The following is a 15,866-nucleotide window of genomic DNA, read 5'->3' as shown; positions in this document are numbered from 1 at the left end:
TCTTGTATTGCAGTGTCAGTTGTCAGCTGGGCAAACCCCCATTTGTGTACCCTTCCACTCATTCTACTGTCCACCATTCCTTGACTTTCTTTTTGTCCTTTCCCTTGGTCTCTATGATCACTTGCATAACCTCTAGTACAGTGGTCCCCAACCTTTTTACCGGGGGGGGGGGGGGCTAATGCTAATGCTAATGCTAATGATTACACATGATACACATTTGACCCACAATTAAATTAATAGCAGAATAAACCACGCTTACCGATCAGGAACAGCATCCAGTCCATCAAAACATAAGGTCCTCTGCTCCTGAGTCCATCATGAGATCTTCCCTCGGTTCCATGAACCGCTCCAGGTCCGAGATGCCTCTAGTTTAACTTGTACAAACATCCACAGTGTCCTCGGTCCGTACTTCCTTTGTTTTGTCCGTTTCGTCATGTTTAAAACGCAAAACTGCTGCGTAAAATTACACAATACGCGCGGATCTTTATATCCAGTCTCGTGTTTTTACGCGGAGAAGTGACGGAACAGATTTCACTTTCCTGCAGCAGATTGGACATGGAGGCTCTAACTTCCTTTGTGGACATAATTTCTTGACTGGATTATATTCTCTGGAGCTTTACGGAACGAATGAGACCAACTTTGTGTGAATATGTTGATGTTTGACAGAACCAGAGCCTCAATGGTAAGTGAAGTCCAGATTCACATTTCTGACTTCTCTGTAAAAACGGCTGTCCTGTCAGCACTGTGGTGATTCGAGGTGTAAATGGTTTACATAATCAGAAAGATGAATGCCGTAGCTTTCATTTGATGTGTAGATTGTTTGTGTGGGTGACGCAGAAATACACGTACATTGCTGTAAAGGTGTAACGTGTAACGCGCGCGGGCCGTCGGAACGCTAAGTGGTTATGTTGTCGGTGCTCAAGTGACGGAAATGTAACCGAGAGAATCCGGTCATTTTTCAAAATAAAAGTTTTTTCAAAATAAACGATTGTTCAGACTCAGATAATAAATACAACAGAAATAATTAATTATTTCTTGGACGGCCCGCGGTCCGGTACCAATTGATCCACGGACCGGTACCGGTCCGCGGCCCGGTGGTTGGGGACCACTGCTCTAGTACACACTTCTTATTGCTCCTGTCCTCAAAGAAGGCATTTCAAAGAGATATCGCACTACCTGTAATATAAAGGTTTATATTAAAAACTGCACCCACTTGAACTCTATTATTAACGCATTTTAAAGCACACAAATGTGATTCTATCATTTAAAGCTAACATAACTATCCATAAATTATGCATATTCAATAATAGTAACTTGAGTAATCAGAGTAAATTGGTGTATTTGGATTTGGATTCTTCCCTCTTAACCGTCAGTCCTGAACACGGCGTTGTGCTTCTAACACTTTCAATTGGCTGACAGAAGTCACATGAGAAAAAGTTGTTGCATAACAAAATCCGTATGAGCATTTTAATGAGATGTAGAAACAAAGCATGTTCAGTAACACAAAACTCCAAGATTTTAAGACAAACAATGGCAATGGCAACAATTTCATAAAATAATTCCAAAATACAAACACAAAAAAAAAAGTTAATTAACAATTAAACATTCTGAAGTTCCTTCAAAGAAAATGAAGAGTAATTATAATATTTTCTGGATTTGAAAACATGGCATAGTTCATTTTGAATCAAGAGAAAGCAATGAACTTGAATGTTTCTTTTCATGCGCAGGGTCTCAAGTCTGTAGTTACAGAGAGTAACAGACAGCTGGACAGTCAGGACTTGATTGGTTAAAGCCTCAACAGGTCTATAACTAAATCACAGAAAAATGACTTGGTAATAAGTCTCCCCTCCCCCCTTTTGTGCTGTGATTTACTCTAAAACTGGCTTGTAGCGGGAATATGCAGAATAGATTAGGTTGCATTTTCAAAGGAAAATAGCGTAATGAATTACTCTTAAATTGTTACCAAGGAATGAGCTATAACCATCTGACCACACCTCTTTTCCATTGGTTTCAAATTCTGATCTTGTTCTTTGGCCTGGAGAGGGTAAAAATGAAGATTCACACTATCAGTTTTATTTCTTTCATTTGGGGCCATTGTCCATTTGAAAATGGTCAAGACAACAAATTGCCACTAAAGAAGTGCATAGGAGTACAGGTGAGGAACAGGTGAAGCTAAAGGCCGATACGGTCGAGAAAAACCCTCCTCATGAAAGGGCATTTTTGTAATACAGAGAGGTTGCGAGTACAACACCCGCTCTATGGAAAGCTTGTGTTGCCAGAGTTCAGTGCGTGTGGAAGCCAGCTGTTCCCATGCCCGTCTGAGTGGTTAGCACCGTGCCATTCACCCCCTGTGCTGTGTCCCCCAAGCCGTTGCTCAGCGTCGCTACACCAGTCCAGCCCGCTCCAGCATGTAAGTGACTGGAACAGAAAAAAGACTCAAAAATATAAATAAAAGGTTGAAAATTAGGCACCAAAAATAAATGCACTGTCGTTGGGCGTACTTGTAACCCTGCTGATCCCAAGACTGTCCATAGACTCCAAAACTTGGCATTTGCCAGCCATTGGGAACATATTGACTGATCTGCTGCGTGTTATACCACGGACCCCACTGGCCATAGGGTTGTGCTGCGAAGCTCACTGTGTTCTGTTGGCATGCAAAAATATATAATGAAACAGACATCATCATTAACATTTATATTTAAGATTTTTACTAAAAATCTTGCCTAGTTTTATCTAGTTGGTGTAGTTTATAATTTTAATTCCTAGACACGATTTAAATTGCCAAAAAGGCCTTCCTTATGCAGTGTTGATGACATAGGTAATGTGTTTTAGAACTCACTGATACTTTCTGTGTTTTTCCACAAACTGCCACATAACTGATGTAAAACTATGATAATTCGATGATGAGCTTTACCACAGGTACTATACCACCAAACACAGTAATAATTACAGAAACCTGTCACTTAAATCAAAACGGATGAGGAAATACAATGGTGGACAGTGTAAAAATCCAATGTGAAGTTTTCAAATCAAAAACGATAGCCTGGTTGAGGCTAATACACAACAGTAGGGGGAGCTATGTTGTAGAGCATTGTGGATGAATGCTCTACAACTGAACCACTGCGGAACATAACTGTATCTTGTCTTAACATCTCACAGCCCAACTAACTCAGTACAAACTTGGAGCATAGTGTTTACCTGTGGCATCTGTATCTGCTGTACAGGGGAGACCAAGTCTGTTGTTTCCTTCCCCCAATAACATTTGACAACATAGCCCTCGATGGAAGTACCGTTTACTGAAACAATGGCATGAGTAGCTGCTTCATGAGAGTTAAATCTGCATTTAGAATATAAAAAATACATTCAATAAGTAAATTATAAGTATATCCTTTGTAAACTAAATGTGAAAGAGCTTACCGAACAAATGAGTAGCCTTTGTCAGGAAAAACACGGATTTCCATTATTGGGCCAAATGGTGAGAAAGTCTGTCTCATTATTTGTTCTAAAAATAGAGAGATATAGACTTTTAAACAGAAGGATTTGCTGCCTGGCATTTACAGCTAAAAACATGTTACGTACCAGAGAGACCAGATGTGATGCCTCCACAATAAACTGTGCAGTTGCTATGACTGGACTGGTTGACCACCTCATCAAATGACAGCTGCTTGGCATTGGTTGCTTTGGTTATATGAAAAATGCTGACTATTTAGTAAGTGTACCACATTTTTTTTACAGACATGTCAGGTTTTTCAAGACAGTGTTAAGTTAATAACTTTTAAGAGTAATAAATTGCTAAAACATACTTTCATTTGTAGTTTTTGGAGCAGGTTTTCTTGTGGCCCAGTTAGTCCTGATCTGTCTTCCTCCCAGCCACTGCCCTCCCATCTGCTGAATGGCATTTTCAGCATCCTAATAGGACCATAAAATATAAAGCATAAAATAACAGATATATTATAATAATGGATAAAAATATAGCCTCACGCTGCAATGATAGGCCCTCGTCCACTGCTACCCAAAGCGCTCGCAGAGGACGCTAATGCCAAAGATTTGGATAATTTTTGATGCCTCAACCTTGGGGTCAATTTTGACCAAATTTGAGACTGTTCGGGTGACGATGGACCAATATGGATCCAATATGGCAGATATCTGGTTGAGTGGTAATATTTTTTACTAGTCTTGTCATGATCTACCTCTGTATCAAATTTCATGATTCTACAGTAAAAAAAACAATGCTGCAGTGATGCTTTTTTTTGGTGGGAGCTCCATTTAAAAAAAAACAAATAGAAATAGAGATTAGAGGTTCAATTTTGGGCAATTTTTTGTTTGTTTTCACCATTGTTCATTAGGTGTAAAATGGGAGGTTTGGTCACAAGGAAAATAATAATAATAATAAGTATAGCCGCAAGCGGCAAAGATCAGCCCTTTTTCACTTTAAATAGCCTTAGGACAGGGACCATGCTTTGCCTGTGTATTCATCCTTACGAAAGCAATAGGCCCAATTAAAAATATTTTTTTAGCAAAAACAATATATCCGTTGCCACGGCAACACCATATTATATGCTTTTTGAAAGCTGTCGAGGGCTCTGGCCTAAATAATATTCCGATGCGAAAACAATGTTCAGTTTCTAAAATATAATAAACTATACATTTTGAGAAAATGCTCATACATTCCTATTTCACAATGCGGATCTCTTCTGACGGGCACTTCGTTTCACTTCCTTCGCCAGCTTCTGGCGTTCAGGTCTAATAATAAGAAAGAATACTATTCTGATGTGAAAATAGTGCTTGTTCGTTTTAGTTTTCTTTTTTTAGTATACAATTTCGGAAAGCACTTACGGGAACTTCACTTCACTGCTTCGAACAAACTTATGATACTAATACATCCTTATGATACCAGCTTCAGACAGGCAAAGGGTCTATATAAAACTCCACTTACACATTTATTGAAGAAGGAAACAAAGCCATAGCCTTTGGATTTTCCTGTAGCCATATCTTTGACAACCCTACAATCTCTGAAAAAAAACATATCACTTAAGAAAATCAGATCCTTTTCACTTTTTGTTGATTTCATCTTAACTTATGACACTACTTACGATATTTTCCCGAATGGCGTAAAGGCTGCTTTGATGTCCTCTGTCGTTATCTCTGGACTTAAATCACCAACAAAAACATGGAAATGATCTATAACAAGAAATAATAATCAGTAGTCTAGCAGACATTTCACAATTTAATCATGTTCATGTGTAAATGAACTTGTGTACTTACTCGTTGTGTCTTTCTTTTGATTTGTTGGTGTAGTAGCCCAATTAACTTTGACTTCCTGCAAAAAATTGATTGGGGAAAGAAAAGAAGGGAATGTTTGAGTCAGTGTAGTTTAGACAATATTTGAACACACCAGTTTGTCATAGGTTTTCAGGCTTTATAAGTGATTTTGCATTCATATTTTCCAGAACTAAAAGAGCTGTTGCATTTTCAGATATTTACAAATGATTGTAAAACAAAGACAAAATAGAGTGGAGAGAAAAGGAATACCCTTGTAATCAGGAGATTTTCTATGTCACACCAATAGGAATTGGAGTTAAACTGTAGGAGGTGAGGTCCAAATAATAAGGGACTTACAAACAAGTGATTTTTTACGAACTTGTTATACTCCTCAAATGGTCCTTCAATACCTGTTGAGGATAAAATATTTTCAACAGAATTGATTGCGGTGAAATTGTGCTTAGGAATATTTAAGGAAATAACTTTCCAGGAAAAAAAGACCAAAACTAACTAAACAGATAATGCACAGTGTGGCCACAACGCAATCAACCACTTTGGAAGATTTTGACACAAGTGAAACATTTATAGAAACAATTATTATTTGAATTAAAAAATTAAAAGTGTTTCAAATGGGCACTAGCATCAAGCAACAGACCACATGTGTCTATTTTCACTGTGTAACTGCACTACATACTCAGATATATGTATATATATGTTTTTTATTAGATAGAAATGTATAAATGGTGTGTATTTAAATAAATACTGGGTAGTCAACACATTTCAAATTAAATACGGTTTTCTTTTCAGGTTTTTTTGTTTTTTTGTCATCGTTTATCTTATAATTAGTCGATATCTTACTCTACACCAACTCTGTAACAACAAGTATGTGTGTGTGTGTGTGTGTGTGTGTGTTTATTCTAACAGAGCCCCACATAAATTAAGAAAAATCTTGTTCACACAAGTAGGCAGGGGCAGGAGAGTCAGACCTTCATACAAAAACATGACTATTTTTGTTTATTTTTTTGCCTTCGCTCTTCTGTGTCTCATTCAGTCGGGAGAAATGGTATCTTACCTTACCCAATATTTTCCGACCGTTCATAGCTGCAATTGTGGCAGTGGCATGTCTATGCTCATAAAACTCCACAAAGCAGTATGGATCATGACCCGCAGTCTGTAATGGAAAAGATACAAAAATAAATAAATAAAATGTAGTGGAAAAACAGCATTAATTAACATATTATTTAAATTTTATCTACCAATGTCCAAAAAACTGCAAAGATGAAATTAAAGTCATCGCTTGTGTTACATGAACACAAATAGCACTAACTACTTAAAGAAGACATATTATGAACACTTTTATGTTTTTAATATTAAACTAACCTTTTGTTCTTTGAAAACCACAATATTGATCTAAAACATCTTAACTGAAACTGGTTCTTTGATTTCCAGACAGTAATGATAAGCCAACCTCTTCATTTATGTGTTTTTATTGAAAAATGTCCGGCTACGTGACATTTTTCAACCCTACATGTATGATCCAGAGTTCAAAATTTTGTATTATTATAAAGTACAGAGCAGTGAGCAGCAATAGGGGGTAGATAAAACAGACATTTTCTGTCCACCTAAGTCTCAAACATATTAAACAAACCAAAATACAACACTGAGTATGCCTATATCTAATTAGAGAACACCATTATAACATGGTTAAAAGCTCATAAAAATCATGTTTACATTATACGTCCCCTATAAAATTAAAACAAAATATTACTGCCATTTTTATTTTTAAAAATCACCCCCACAGACTTACTCACAGGTGCATTGTGCAACTTTCTTAGAGAAGGATCTGCTGCTGACTTCTTTCCAGGAAGATGTTATTGCTTTGCCAAGAATGTTTCAAAGTATGACATTAAGTGTACCTATCTCCATGGAGACAAGGAGTTGATGCTAAATTATTGGAGAGGCGCCCCGCTCACAGCAAAGTATTTTTAGCAATAAAACTATGAATAAATGCAAGATAGATTAATTAGTTCAGTGCCATACTGTGGAAAATTCCAGACAAAGCAATATCATCACCATGGTGATAAGTTCGTAGCTGACCCCCCAAAAGAAAAGTTACATAGTGCACGCTTAAGACAAACTTGAACGCTGACGCCGATCTTACATCTACAATCATTTTGCAGCTCTTGCAAGGTCCAATCTGACCAAACAGCTCCAAGATTAAGGCTTCAGTGACGTCACAGGACAGATTCCCAACATACCTAAAAACACACAGAAATAAGAATTATGAGATTATTTTTAATACTTTTGGAAGTAGATCCATCAGCTGAACCCAACATTAATCAGCCTTCTTGACGTTTTTAGCTTTTTAAGTGAATAACAAAGATCAGACAGATTTTTATAGATTAGATATCATGAAATGTAAAGCACAAAATAACATTGTATTACAAATTTACAATAAGCCCCCATCTCAGCATTATAATAGATTATCTTGGTTTTACCTGGATTTTAAAAAAAAAAAAAAAAAAAAAAAGGAAGAAGGAAGTTGGTAAATCTGAGTGTGCACCAGATGCTATAGTTTGCACACCTGGATATAGAGACAAAAACAGAAACTTTATTTTGCTGCACTGGATCTGAATATGCAGAGTGTATTTAGGGTGTAATAACAGGGCAGTCGCTTTACCATCTTGTTTTTGTTATGCATTTTAATTTCTGCATCTGGCCTGCAAACTGTTACAATCGGTGCTGTTACTTTCAGATGAATAAATGCACAAATGTAATCATGGGTAACATCAACATTAACCGGATCTGAAAGCAGTCCTGCAGCTGTATTTGTACTGACGTGTCGCGTGATATTTGGTGAGGATGCAGGGTGGATTTTGGAGGAGATGTCCATGTCTACAAGGCTAAGCTAAATGTAATGCAGACTTACAGGGTTTTGGGCTGCTCGTCGTCCATTGTGTTTCACTGACTGCTCGAGGACCCTGATGAAATCCCCACGTTTGCAGCGTCTGTCTCTGAGCGTGGATTTTTTTTTAGGATTCGTCAGTATTAAGTCATTTGCAGCCGCTTTTAGCTCCAGTCTGAACAATGGGCAGTCGACACAGATGATGGCACGAGCCGCACAACAAAACACGCACGCGCAGGAGGAAACCACAGCAAACGGGGTGAACGTGGAGATAACGTGATCAGTGAAGACAACAAATCCACGGAACACAACAGAAAACACATTTTATTACCTACTATTCAATATCTTAAGTTTATTTCGCGTAATAAACCAAGTAGACATAGACACATAGTTTTATCATTCAAACTCTTCACATTGAACCAGCCCCATGTGCTTCATACATTTCACTCCACAGTCCAACCCTACCTATTTGTTTGATTTTTAAAGAACTCAGATGTATTTCTTTGGTGACTGGATTACATCATAAAAAAGGCACCGTTTATTATAATAAATATAAAACCTGATACACATATACACCCTTAGTGGGTTCTTGTTTATTCGTCATGTTTCTGTAAAATGAAATCAACACAATAAAAAGGAAAACTTAACTTAAAAAAATATATATTAATTGAATGAGTATGACGTTCTTGACTCTTGTGTCATCTGGGGCAAATATGACGATCATTGACAAGTTTTTCCATGCGTTTTATCTTGCGTTTGTTCTTGGGCATTGGTTTGTCATACATGCCAGTCTTAAGAAGATGTTCCTTACTGTGATGAATCTGAGCACCGTGTTGCAACTGAAAAGAACAGAGGGCTCGTAATGGCCTCAACAGGACCTGGAGGGGCAAAATCATAAGGTTATCATCTTATTTGGAATGATTTGTAATAACCAAATTTACTTTTTCTTTTCTTTTCTTAAATCGCAATAATAAAGTAAACATTCACCTCTTGAATATTATCGTTCCGTTCAAGGATAGACAAAGTGACAGCAGCACATTCCAGTGTAGAGAGACAAATATTAGACGGTTGAGTCCGAATAACGTACTGACTTGAGAGAACTCTGTTGAGCTGTATCTGTAATGCAAATGATAAATACATAACAAGTCCAGATAATGAAAATAATCTTTAGTTCTTCATCTTTTACCTGTTTGGGCAAATGGAACATAGGATTTTTGAGGAACATGTTTTTGGCCTGGCTCCAAGTACCATCAATGAGAATAACATTATGTTTTGTATTAAGCTTCTCTTCATCAAATTCCTCCAGATTCTGAGCATTTGGTCCCGGGTACAGGATTAGTGTTTTGCTGTCTTGACAAACTGTAGCCAGATCTGGATATCTAAAAATATAAGTAAAAATCATAAACATTATTGTGGACAAATTACAATTCTAGATGCAAAGTAACCCCTGTGAGTTATGAAATACAAAAAGGTTTATTCTTTGTTACAGCAGATATGGACAGTTCAGACAGGACAGGCCAGACCTGCCCTGGACACAGACTGGAAGCCTTCCGTCGTCCCAAGTCTCTCTCCGGTCCTTAGTCTAACCCCGAGCATCTGAGCTCTGAGTATTTATACCAACATGACAATGCTGCATACATTTCAAAGCAGAGTGACGTTTGTTTCACACCCATGAGATAATGAACTTTTACACTTAGACAGGTAGAACAACATAGAGTTTCCTGTGGGATGGAGACAGAGCCCTCATAGACGTTAATGTCTAGTTTGACCAAATGGATTTAAAGACATAAGATAAGAATATTTTCTTCACAACATGAATATACTTAATTATTTACTGGCATGTTGTGATGGAAATGTATCTTATAAGTTCACAGCTGAAGGCCACTTACCTTTCCTCACTGAATCTTCTTCCCACAATCACATTACACTTATCCTGAGGCAAACATGCAGCAAGAAGAGGCACAGTGCGAAGAACTCTGCTTTCCTGTGTTAGGAGAGTGGTTTTAATATTGTAGCAGACAGTTTAAAATAAACCAATTTCTGAAACGTTCAAATCAAAATCATGCATATGTATGTAAAGTTACACTTACTTCATTAGGGTGCTGCACAATATATAAACACGTGGACACATCAAGGGGTTGTTGTGGAAGAAAGGGACAGAGACAGACCTTCTCAGGACGACTACAGGGAGGAAAAGATGAATCAATCCAAATCAATCTCACAGTGACACTGAAATAAGTTTTGGGAGCGATTAACACAACATCATGCAACCTCGAGCAATTTCACACAACTGTTGTTTATTTTACATTCAGGTATGCTAAGTTTATTATTTAACATTGATTATTATTTAATTTTACCTCCTCGTCCTTTAAAATCCCTCTTTTTATAACTTAAAGTGGACAAAACCGGTATTTATATTAGCTAATAATGAAAGTCCAGCTGGCTAGCATTAGCTTACTGCTCTCACCGGCATCTTAAACACGTTGGTCTTCTGTCCTCGGTCTCTACAGGGAGGACAGTCAGCTCACCAAAGGCGTCCTCCAGCACATTGTCTGCCTCAACTGAAGAATTATTATCACAAAGTCTTTTCTCTGTTTCACCAGAATTGTTTGACGTACAAAACACACCGCTGTCCATTTTCGTGTTCGCTACGGCTAGCTAAATGCTCCTTTTTCCGAGTGCTCATAAACGCACCTCTGTCACGTGACGTCCTCAAACCGACGCAGGGCAGAGTCAGAGGACGTGGGACAGACTGAATCACACCGTGCACACTCAGACATGTTCACACACTGGTTTTTACTAAATCAGTGAGTGAAAAACATGACAAAAAGGCGAGTGAAAAAAAAGGTGGATCTTGGAAGCTTTATCGACTTTTGGGTTTCTGATGACTTCATGACAGTTCAATAATAATAATAATATGGGCAGAACCAATATTATACAGATGGAAGGCAGCTAAAATGTATTTATTATTATAAAAGTTATTGCAGATCTATGTTGAAACGTGATGCTCTAGGGTCTTGTCACAAATGGATATGATCATGTTCCTTATATAGATTTACCTTTTAAATATGAAAATAAAATATATACAAAATAAATTATTGGAAAACTGGCTCTTGCCCCACATCTGGCAGTATGACATCATCACATACTAAAATATGAAAACCACCAATACCCTGTTTATTATATAAAACTCTGTGCAATACAAACAAATGCATGTTTTATTGACATAAACGTTTCAAACAGATCATTCTAATACATTGTGATACCCTATGTTGTCAACCAGAAGCTTATTTTCATTAGAAGTGCTTAAAAATATGAATATGTCTCCACTACAGCAACATGTTTTTTTACACATTACATAAGTGGGAAGACTGGTATCAGAGATGTGGTGTAGGGTGTCCATTGAATATTTAGGAAAGCTTAGTCTATTTATATACTGGCTCAAGATCTGCATGATCACTTCAGATGGGCTTTTAACAACACTGCTTATTGACAGATCGTAATCACACACATTTAAAATGACACATCATTTTTAAAGCGGAGAAACCACAAGTTTTACCATTATGTTAAGACAAATGACAGTGTAGAACGGTGCTATACTAAAGGATTATACATTTCCCAGTCTCTTTGGCTACATCATGTGGAACTGTTTTGTTCTCTTCTGTCATCTCTTCAGTTGACTCTGTGGTTATGTTTTCTGACACATTTGCCTCTAATGTTTCATTGTTTTCTTCAAAAGGTGTATCCTCTGTTTGGGAATTTGACACGCCTTTTGTTTCTGGCTCAATTTCTCCATCAGTTGGTTCATCAGGTGTTATTGTATTTTGTGATGAGGCGGGCTCACTAAAGGGCTTGCTTGTGTCTTCTCCATCTCCCTCATCAGCTGTCTCAGCAGGGGAAGCTGTTTCTTTCTCTTCCTCACGGTCCTCTTTTGCACCAGCTTCCATCTCCTCTTGTATGTCAACAGGAGTAAGAGGTGCCAAGTCAAGACAAGCCTTCTGACGTGATGAGGCTTTCTGCCGTGGAGGAGCAACAGGCAGCTGCATATCCATGTGCTGCAGTGGTTGCTGATGTGGCTGCACATTGTCTTCATTTTCAGGCACAGCTATAACATCATCAAAAGCACTTTCCCAATCAGGATCATCGATTGGAAACTCATCAAGGGAGTCTGTCGTGCTTTCTGGTATATTTTCTGTCACTATTACATGTTTCTTGTTCTTCTTTGCTTTGTTTTTTGTTGCTGTTTGATCTTCATCCTCTTCAGCCAAACGTGACAATGGCTCAAAGGTACATGGAGATGAATCAGCACAAGATCTAAAGAAGTCTGTTACTTCTTCTTCAGAATCTGGTATTTGAATTTTTTCTCGTTTGGAAGCCATTTCTTCAAATTCATACACATTTTGAGATATTATCCGGGGTGCATCCTTAGGACAGTGGATATTTTCACTTTGTGGTGCTCCTAATACCGGTGTCTCATCTATTAGCATGTACTTCTCTAAGTAACCTCTGGCCTCTCTATCTGAATGCCTACTGTGAAATGATTTCTCAGAGGACAGGCTCTCTGTATCCTCTTCCTTTTTTCGACTTCCTGTTGCTTCTTCATAGAGATCTGTGTAAAGAAAGGCCAGAGCTTTGGGCTCCTCTAGCAAAATGGGGTCAATAATCTTTGGTGGTCCTTCAGGTAGGTAGATTGGAGTTAAAATATCTTCTTGGCTTCCAAACAATGTGGCACCAGTTGGTTTTAAAGAAAGTCTAGAAGGTACACGTTTATTGTCATTAGCTTTATCAGATGTTTTATTGTAATTGTCAGGGTTGCCATAGAAGACTTCGTCCAGTAGCTCACTAGTAATTTCTACCAAACTAATGTCGTCTTCATTTTCCTCATCTGGAGATAATGGTATAGTGCTGCTGGTGACTTTAGGCTGACAAGAATTTTCATTGTCCAGAGTTCTATCAGCTTCTTCTGCTTTAGACTGCTCTTTTTCAGGAACAGCAGGGCTACCTGGAGCCTGGGCATCAATCAATGTGAAGGCTTCAAAATAATCCACATTAGGGGGTTCCTTTGATGAGAGTTTGGGTACTGGGGCTCCTGGTGGATCCATTGACTGCGCACTGATAGGTGGACTAACTGCAGCGCCAAGGTCTGAATGAACTGGCACTTGAAGCTCCTCATTCTGCAGTTCGAATATTTGATCGTGGATTTCCTCATTAGCTTTAACAACACTACTTGCCTCCAAATATGACAAATTGTCCTCTATTTCTTTGCTCTCCTCTTCATCTACTGTCACCATTTTAGAAGGGACAATAATGTTCAGAATCTCCGAACCTTCAGATACCAGCCTAAATAACTTCTGCTCTTTATCTTCAGATTGATTTCTGATCTCTTCCTCACATTCATCGATATCTGCTTTGACATTGGGCTGGGAGAAACCAACAAGTTCTGGTCTACCAGAGATGTTGTCAGAACTTCCTAATATTACGTCTTGTGGTATGCCCCCTTTCCCTTTAGACCCATGTCCTTTTTCTTTTGTTTTCTTTTGTCTTGAGATTAACTCTTCATCCATGACAAAAATGATTTTGCCGGCTGAATAGGCCGCTGAAGGAGTAGGCCCCGTGGCTCTGACTGTGTTGACGTCTGCAGAGAGAGTCCCAGCCTCAGATGCCCAGGGTGTATTGCAACGACTTGGAGTTGTCTCCCATTCAATGCCGCTGTCTTCCCCTTGCATGGTTACCATGGAGAAGGATGAGTCCATCATTAGACACTGCATCTTTGGTTGAATATTTTCATCATGGACAGCCTCAAGGAAACTTGGAAAAGTAAATGAAAAGTGCTAATAATTATCAAGACATAACAGCAGGTCAATATATTAATCATGCAATTTAAAAATGTTGCAAGCCACATGCCAATGAGATAATAATGAAACAGTTTTTTAGTTATATAATTGCCTAGTTTTCCCATTTAGCTCTTTTACCTATTTTGTAGATTTTCCACTTCATCACAAGTCTCAATGTTCTCTTCAGATATATCTTCATGTGTCAACATTGTCATTTCTTCTGCTCGTGAAAGGTCTTCTGTACACGAATCCATTGTTATTGTAGTAATATGTTTTATCCTATCGCCCCTGCAAGACGAAGCAACTGCTCTGTTCTAAGCAGCTGAGCTTGACACAAGTTTACATGCTCAGCGTAATCTTGAAATAGAAGACCAGTCTTACAGTGTTTCAGCTGAGGTATTTGCTACATGTAATGACTAATCCATCATCTGTTTATATATCCTACTCAGAATTATTGTGTTTAAGTCCACTACAAGGTTGTTTTTGTTATTATTGAACCTAAATATATTGCAGTGTCACATGGCAAAGCTAAATTGATTGTGAATCTGCTAATATGCATTCCTACTTGCATGTTAAGGAATTTTGCACAATTCCACTCAATTTTTGAGGATGCATGCAGAAATTATTCTTGCATTTATTCTGATATGTGGCCAGGGGCTGCACAAGTTTACAAAATAGTATTGGAAGTTTTGGAATAGTTCACCTGCTAGTAACACAAAATGTCATATGGACTGTAAAGTGCCCATAGAATAAGATGTAAACATCCCATTACCTCCTGCCAGTGGGACAGTAACACTAAACACTGACAAACTCAGATTTAGTTTATTTGTGATTTTTGTTCTGTTTGAGGATTTTTAAGAAATATTTTAGCCATGGAGATCTCTTGTCCTCTCTCTACTTGAAATTCACAACTTAATTCGGGTGAAGCTGGTTTCACGTTGTACGCTGGATATTCTCCTCCGTAACATCAGCGGGAGGCTCCAGTGACTGTGCCCCGCTGGGGCTCACACGGGGCGGGGAGGCGTGTTCTGAAGAGCCGCGGGTTAGGGACCAGCAATAAATTACTGTTGTAGTGACTAGCGTTTGATTAAAACATTTATCCCTAGAAATGATCAAACGCAATTATGAAAAAAAAACTCCAAACAAACGAAAATATATTGAATGTATTGTGCACATAATCATATAAGAGGATGTAGTTATAAACAGGAGATAGATGATGTGTAAGGCCCCCATCCCTGAATGATTGTCTTTCCTGAAAAAATAGCTTCTTTAACTCCCCTCTCAAACCATTTCTTTTTTTTTTGGCTGAGATCTGTACCTCACTGTCTTCAAAGGAGTGGATAGAAGCTTTGAGATGGAAATGTACAGCAGACTGGAGTCCCAAGGAGCTCTCACGACGGTGTTGGTACATCCTCTTATGGAGTGGCTGTTTAGTTTCTCCAATATGACGCTCACTGCACTCTTCACTACACTGAATGGAGTAGACTACATTACTTTGTTTGTGGCTCGGGGTTTTGTCCTTTGGGTGAACCAGTTTTTGTCTTAAAGAGTTTATAGGTTTGAAATCCAACCCAAGTTATTATAGTAGTCCTAGTTCTCACGTATCATGCACGCCTCTTGGTTTCTAGAATGAACCCTGTGTGGGCTTTTTAGGAATTTCTTTAATAGAAAATCAATGACTTTTTTAATTTTATTTTTTTTCAACAACCTCTAAGTCAGGTGACCTAGGAACCCCAAACCAAGTTATTATAGTTGTCCTAGGTCTTAGGTATCACCCACACATTTTGGTTTCCAGAATTAACCCTTTGAGGATTTTTTTATTTATTTATTTATCATTTGAAAATATTTTTTAATAATTATAATCC

General features: G+C 38.1%; 3 protein-coding genes across 3 annotated transcripts; all 3 read right to left on the bottom strand.

Moving 5' to 3' along the window:
• Positions 1-1,439: 1,439 nt before the first annotated feature.
• On the bottom strand, positions 1,440-8,385 carry LOC117391718 (cytotoxic granule associated RNA binding protein TIA1-like). Its single transcript, XM_033989615.2, has 12 exons — positions 8,192-8,385; positions 7,424-7,520; positions 6,335-6,433; positions 5,266-5,320; positions 5,094-5,181; positions 4,937-5,012; positions 3,804-3,909; positions 3,580-3,678; positions 3,418-3,502; positions 3,199-3,337; positions 2,502-2,644; positions 1,440-2,418 (listed from the first exon to the last, which is right to left on the bottom strand). The coding sequence occupies exons 1-12, from the start codon at positions 8,215-8,217 to the stop codon at positions 2,283-2,285; spliced, it is 1,149 nt and encodes a 382-aa protein (XP_033845506.1). The 5' UTR covers positions 8,218-8,385; the 3' UTR covers positions 1,440-2,282.
• A 112-nt stretch (positions 8,386-8,497) lies between these two features.
• On the bottom strand, positions 8,498-10,821 carry dtwd2 (DTW domain containing 2). The gene is made up of 6 exons (XM_033989483.2): positions 10,635-10,821; positions 10,258-10,348; positions 10,057-10,151; positions 9,354-9,546; positions 9,155-9,283; positions 8,498-9,045 (listed from the first exon to the last, which is right to left on the bottom strand). Exons 1-6 carry the CDS (start codon positions 10,802-10,804, stop codon positions 8,866-8,868), a joined length of 858 nt encoding a protein of 285 aa, XP_033845374.1. The 5' UTR covers positions 10,805-10,821; the 3' UTR covers positions 8,498-8,865.
• Positions 10,822-11,363: 542 nt separating this feature from the next.
• Positions 11,364-14,331, bottom strand: si:ch1073-398f15.1 (cardiomyopathy-associated protein 5). The gene is made up of 2 exons (XM_055231864.1): positions 14,140-14,331; positions 11,364-13,975 (listed from the first exon to the last, which is right to left on the bottom strand). The coding sequence occupies exons 1-2, from the start codon at positions 14,253-14,255 to the stop codon at positions 11,767-11,769; spliced, it is 2,325 nt and encodes a 774-aa protein (XP_055087839.1). The 5' UTR covers positions 14,256-14,331; the 3' UTR covers positions 11,364-11,766.
• Positions 14,332-15,866: the final 1,535 nt, after the last annotated feature.

Source organism: Periophthalmus magnuspinnatus, chromosome 23 (genome assembly GCF_009829125.3).
Source record: "Periophthalmus magnuspinnatus isolate fPerMag1 chromosome 23, fPerMag1.2.pri, whole genome shotgun sequence".
NCBI lineage: Eukaryota > Metazoa > Chordata > Actinopteri > Gobiiformes > Gobiidae > Periophthalmus > Periophthalmus magnuspinnatus.
This window is presented reverse-complemented; position numbering and strand designations above follow the sequence as displayed.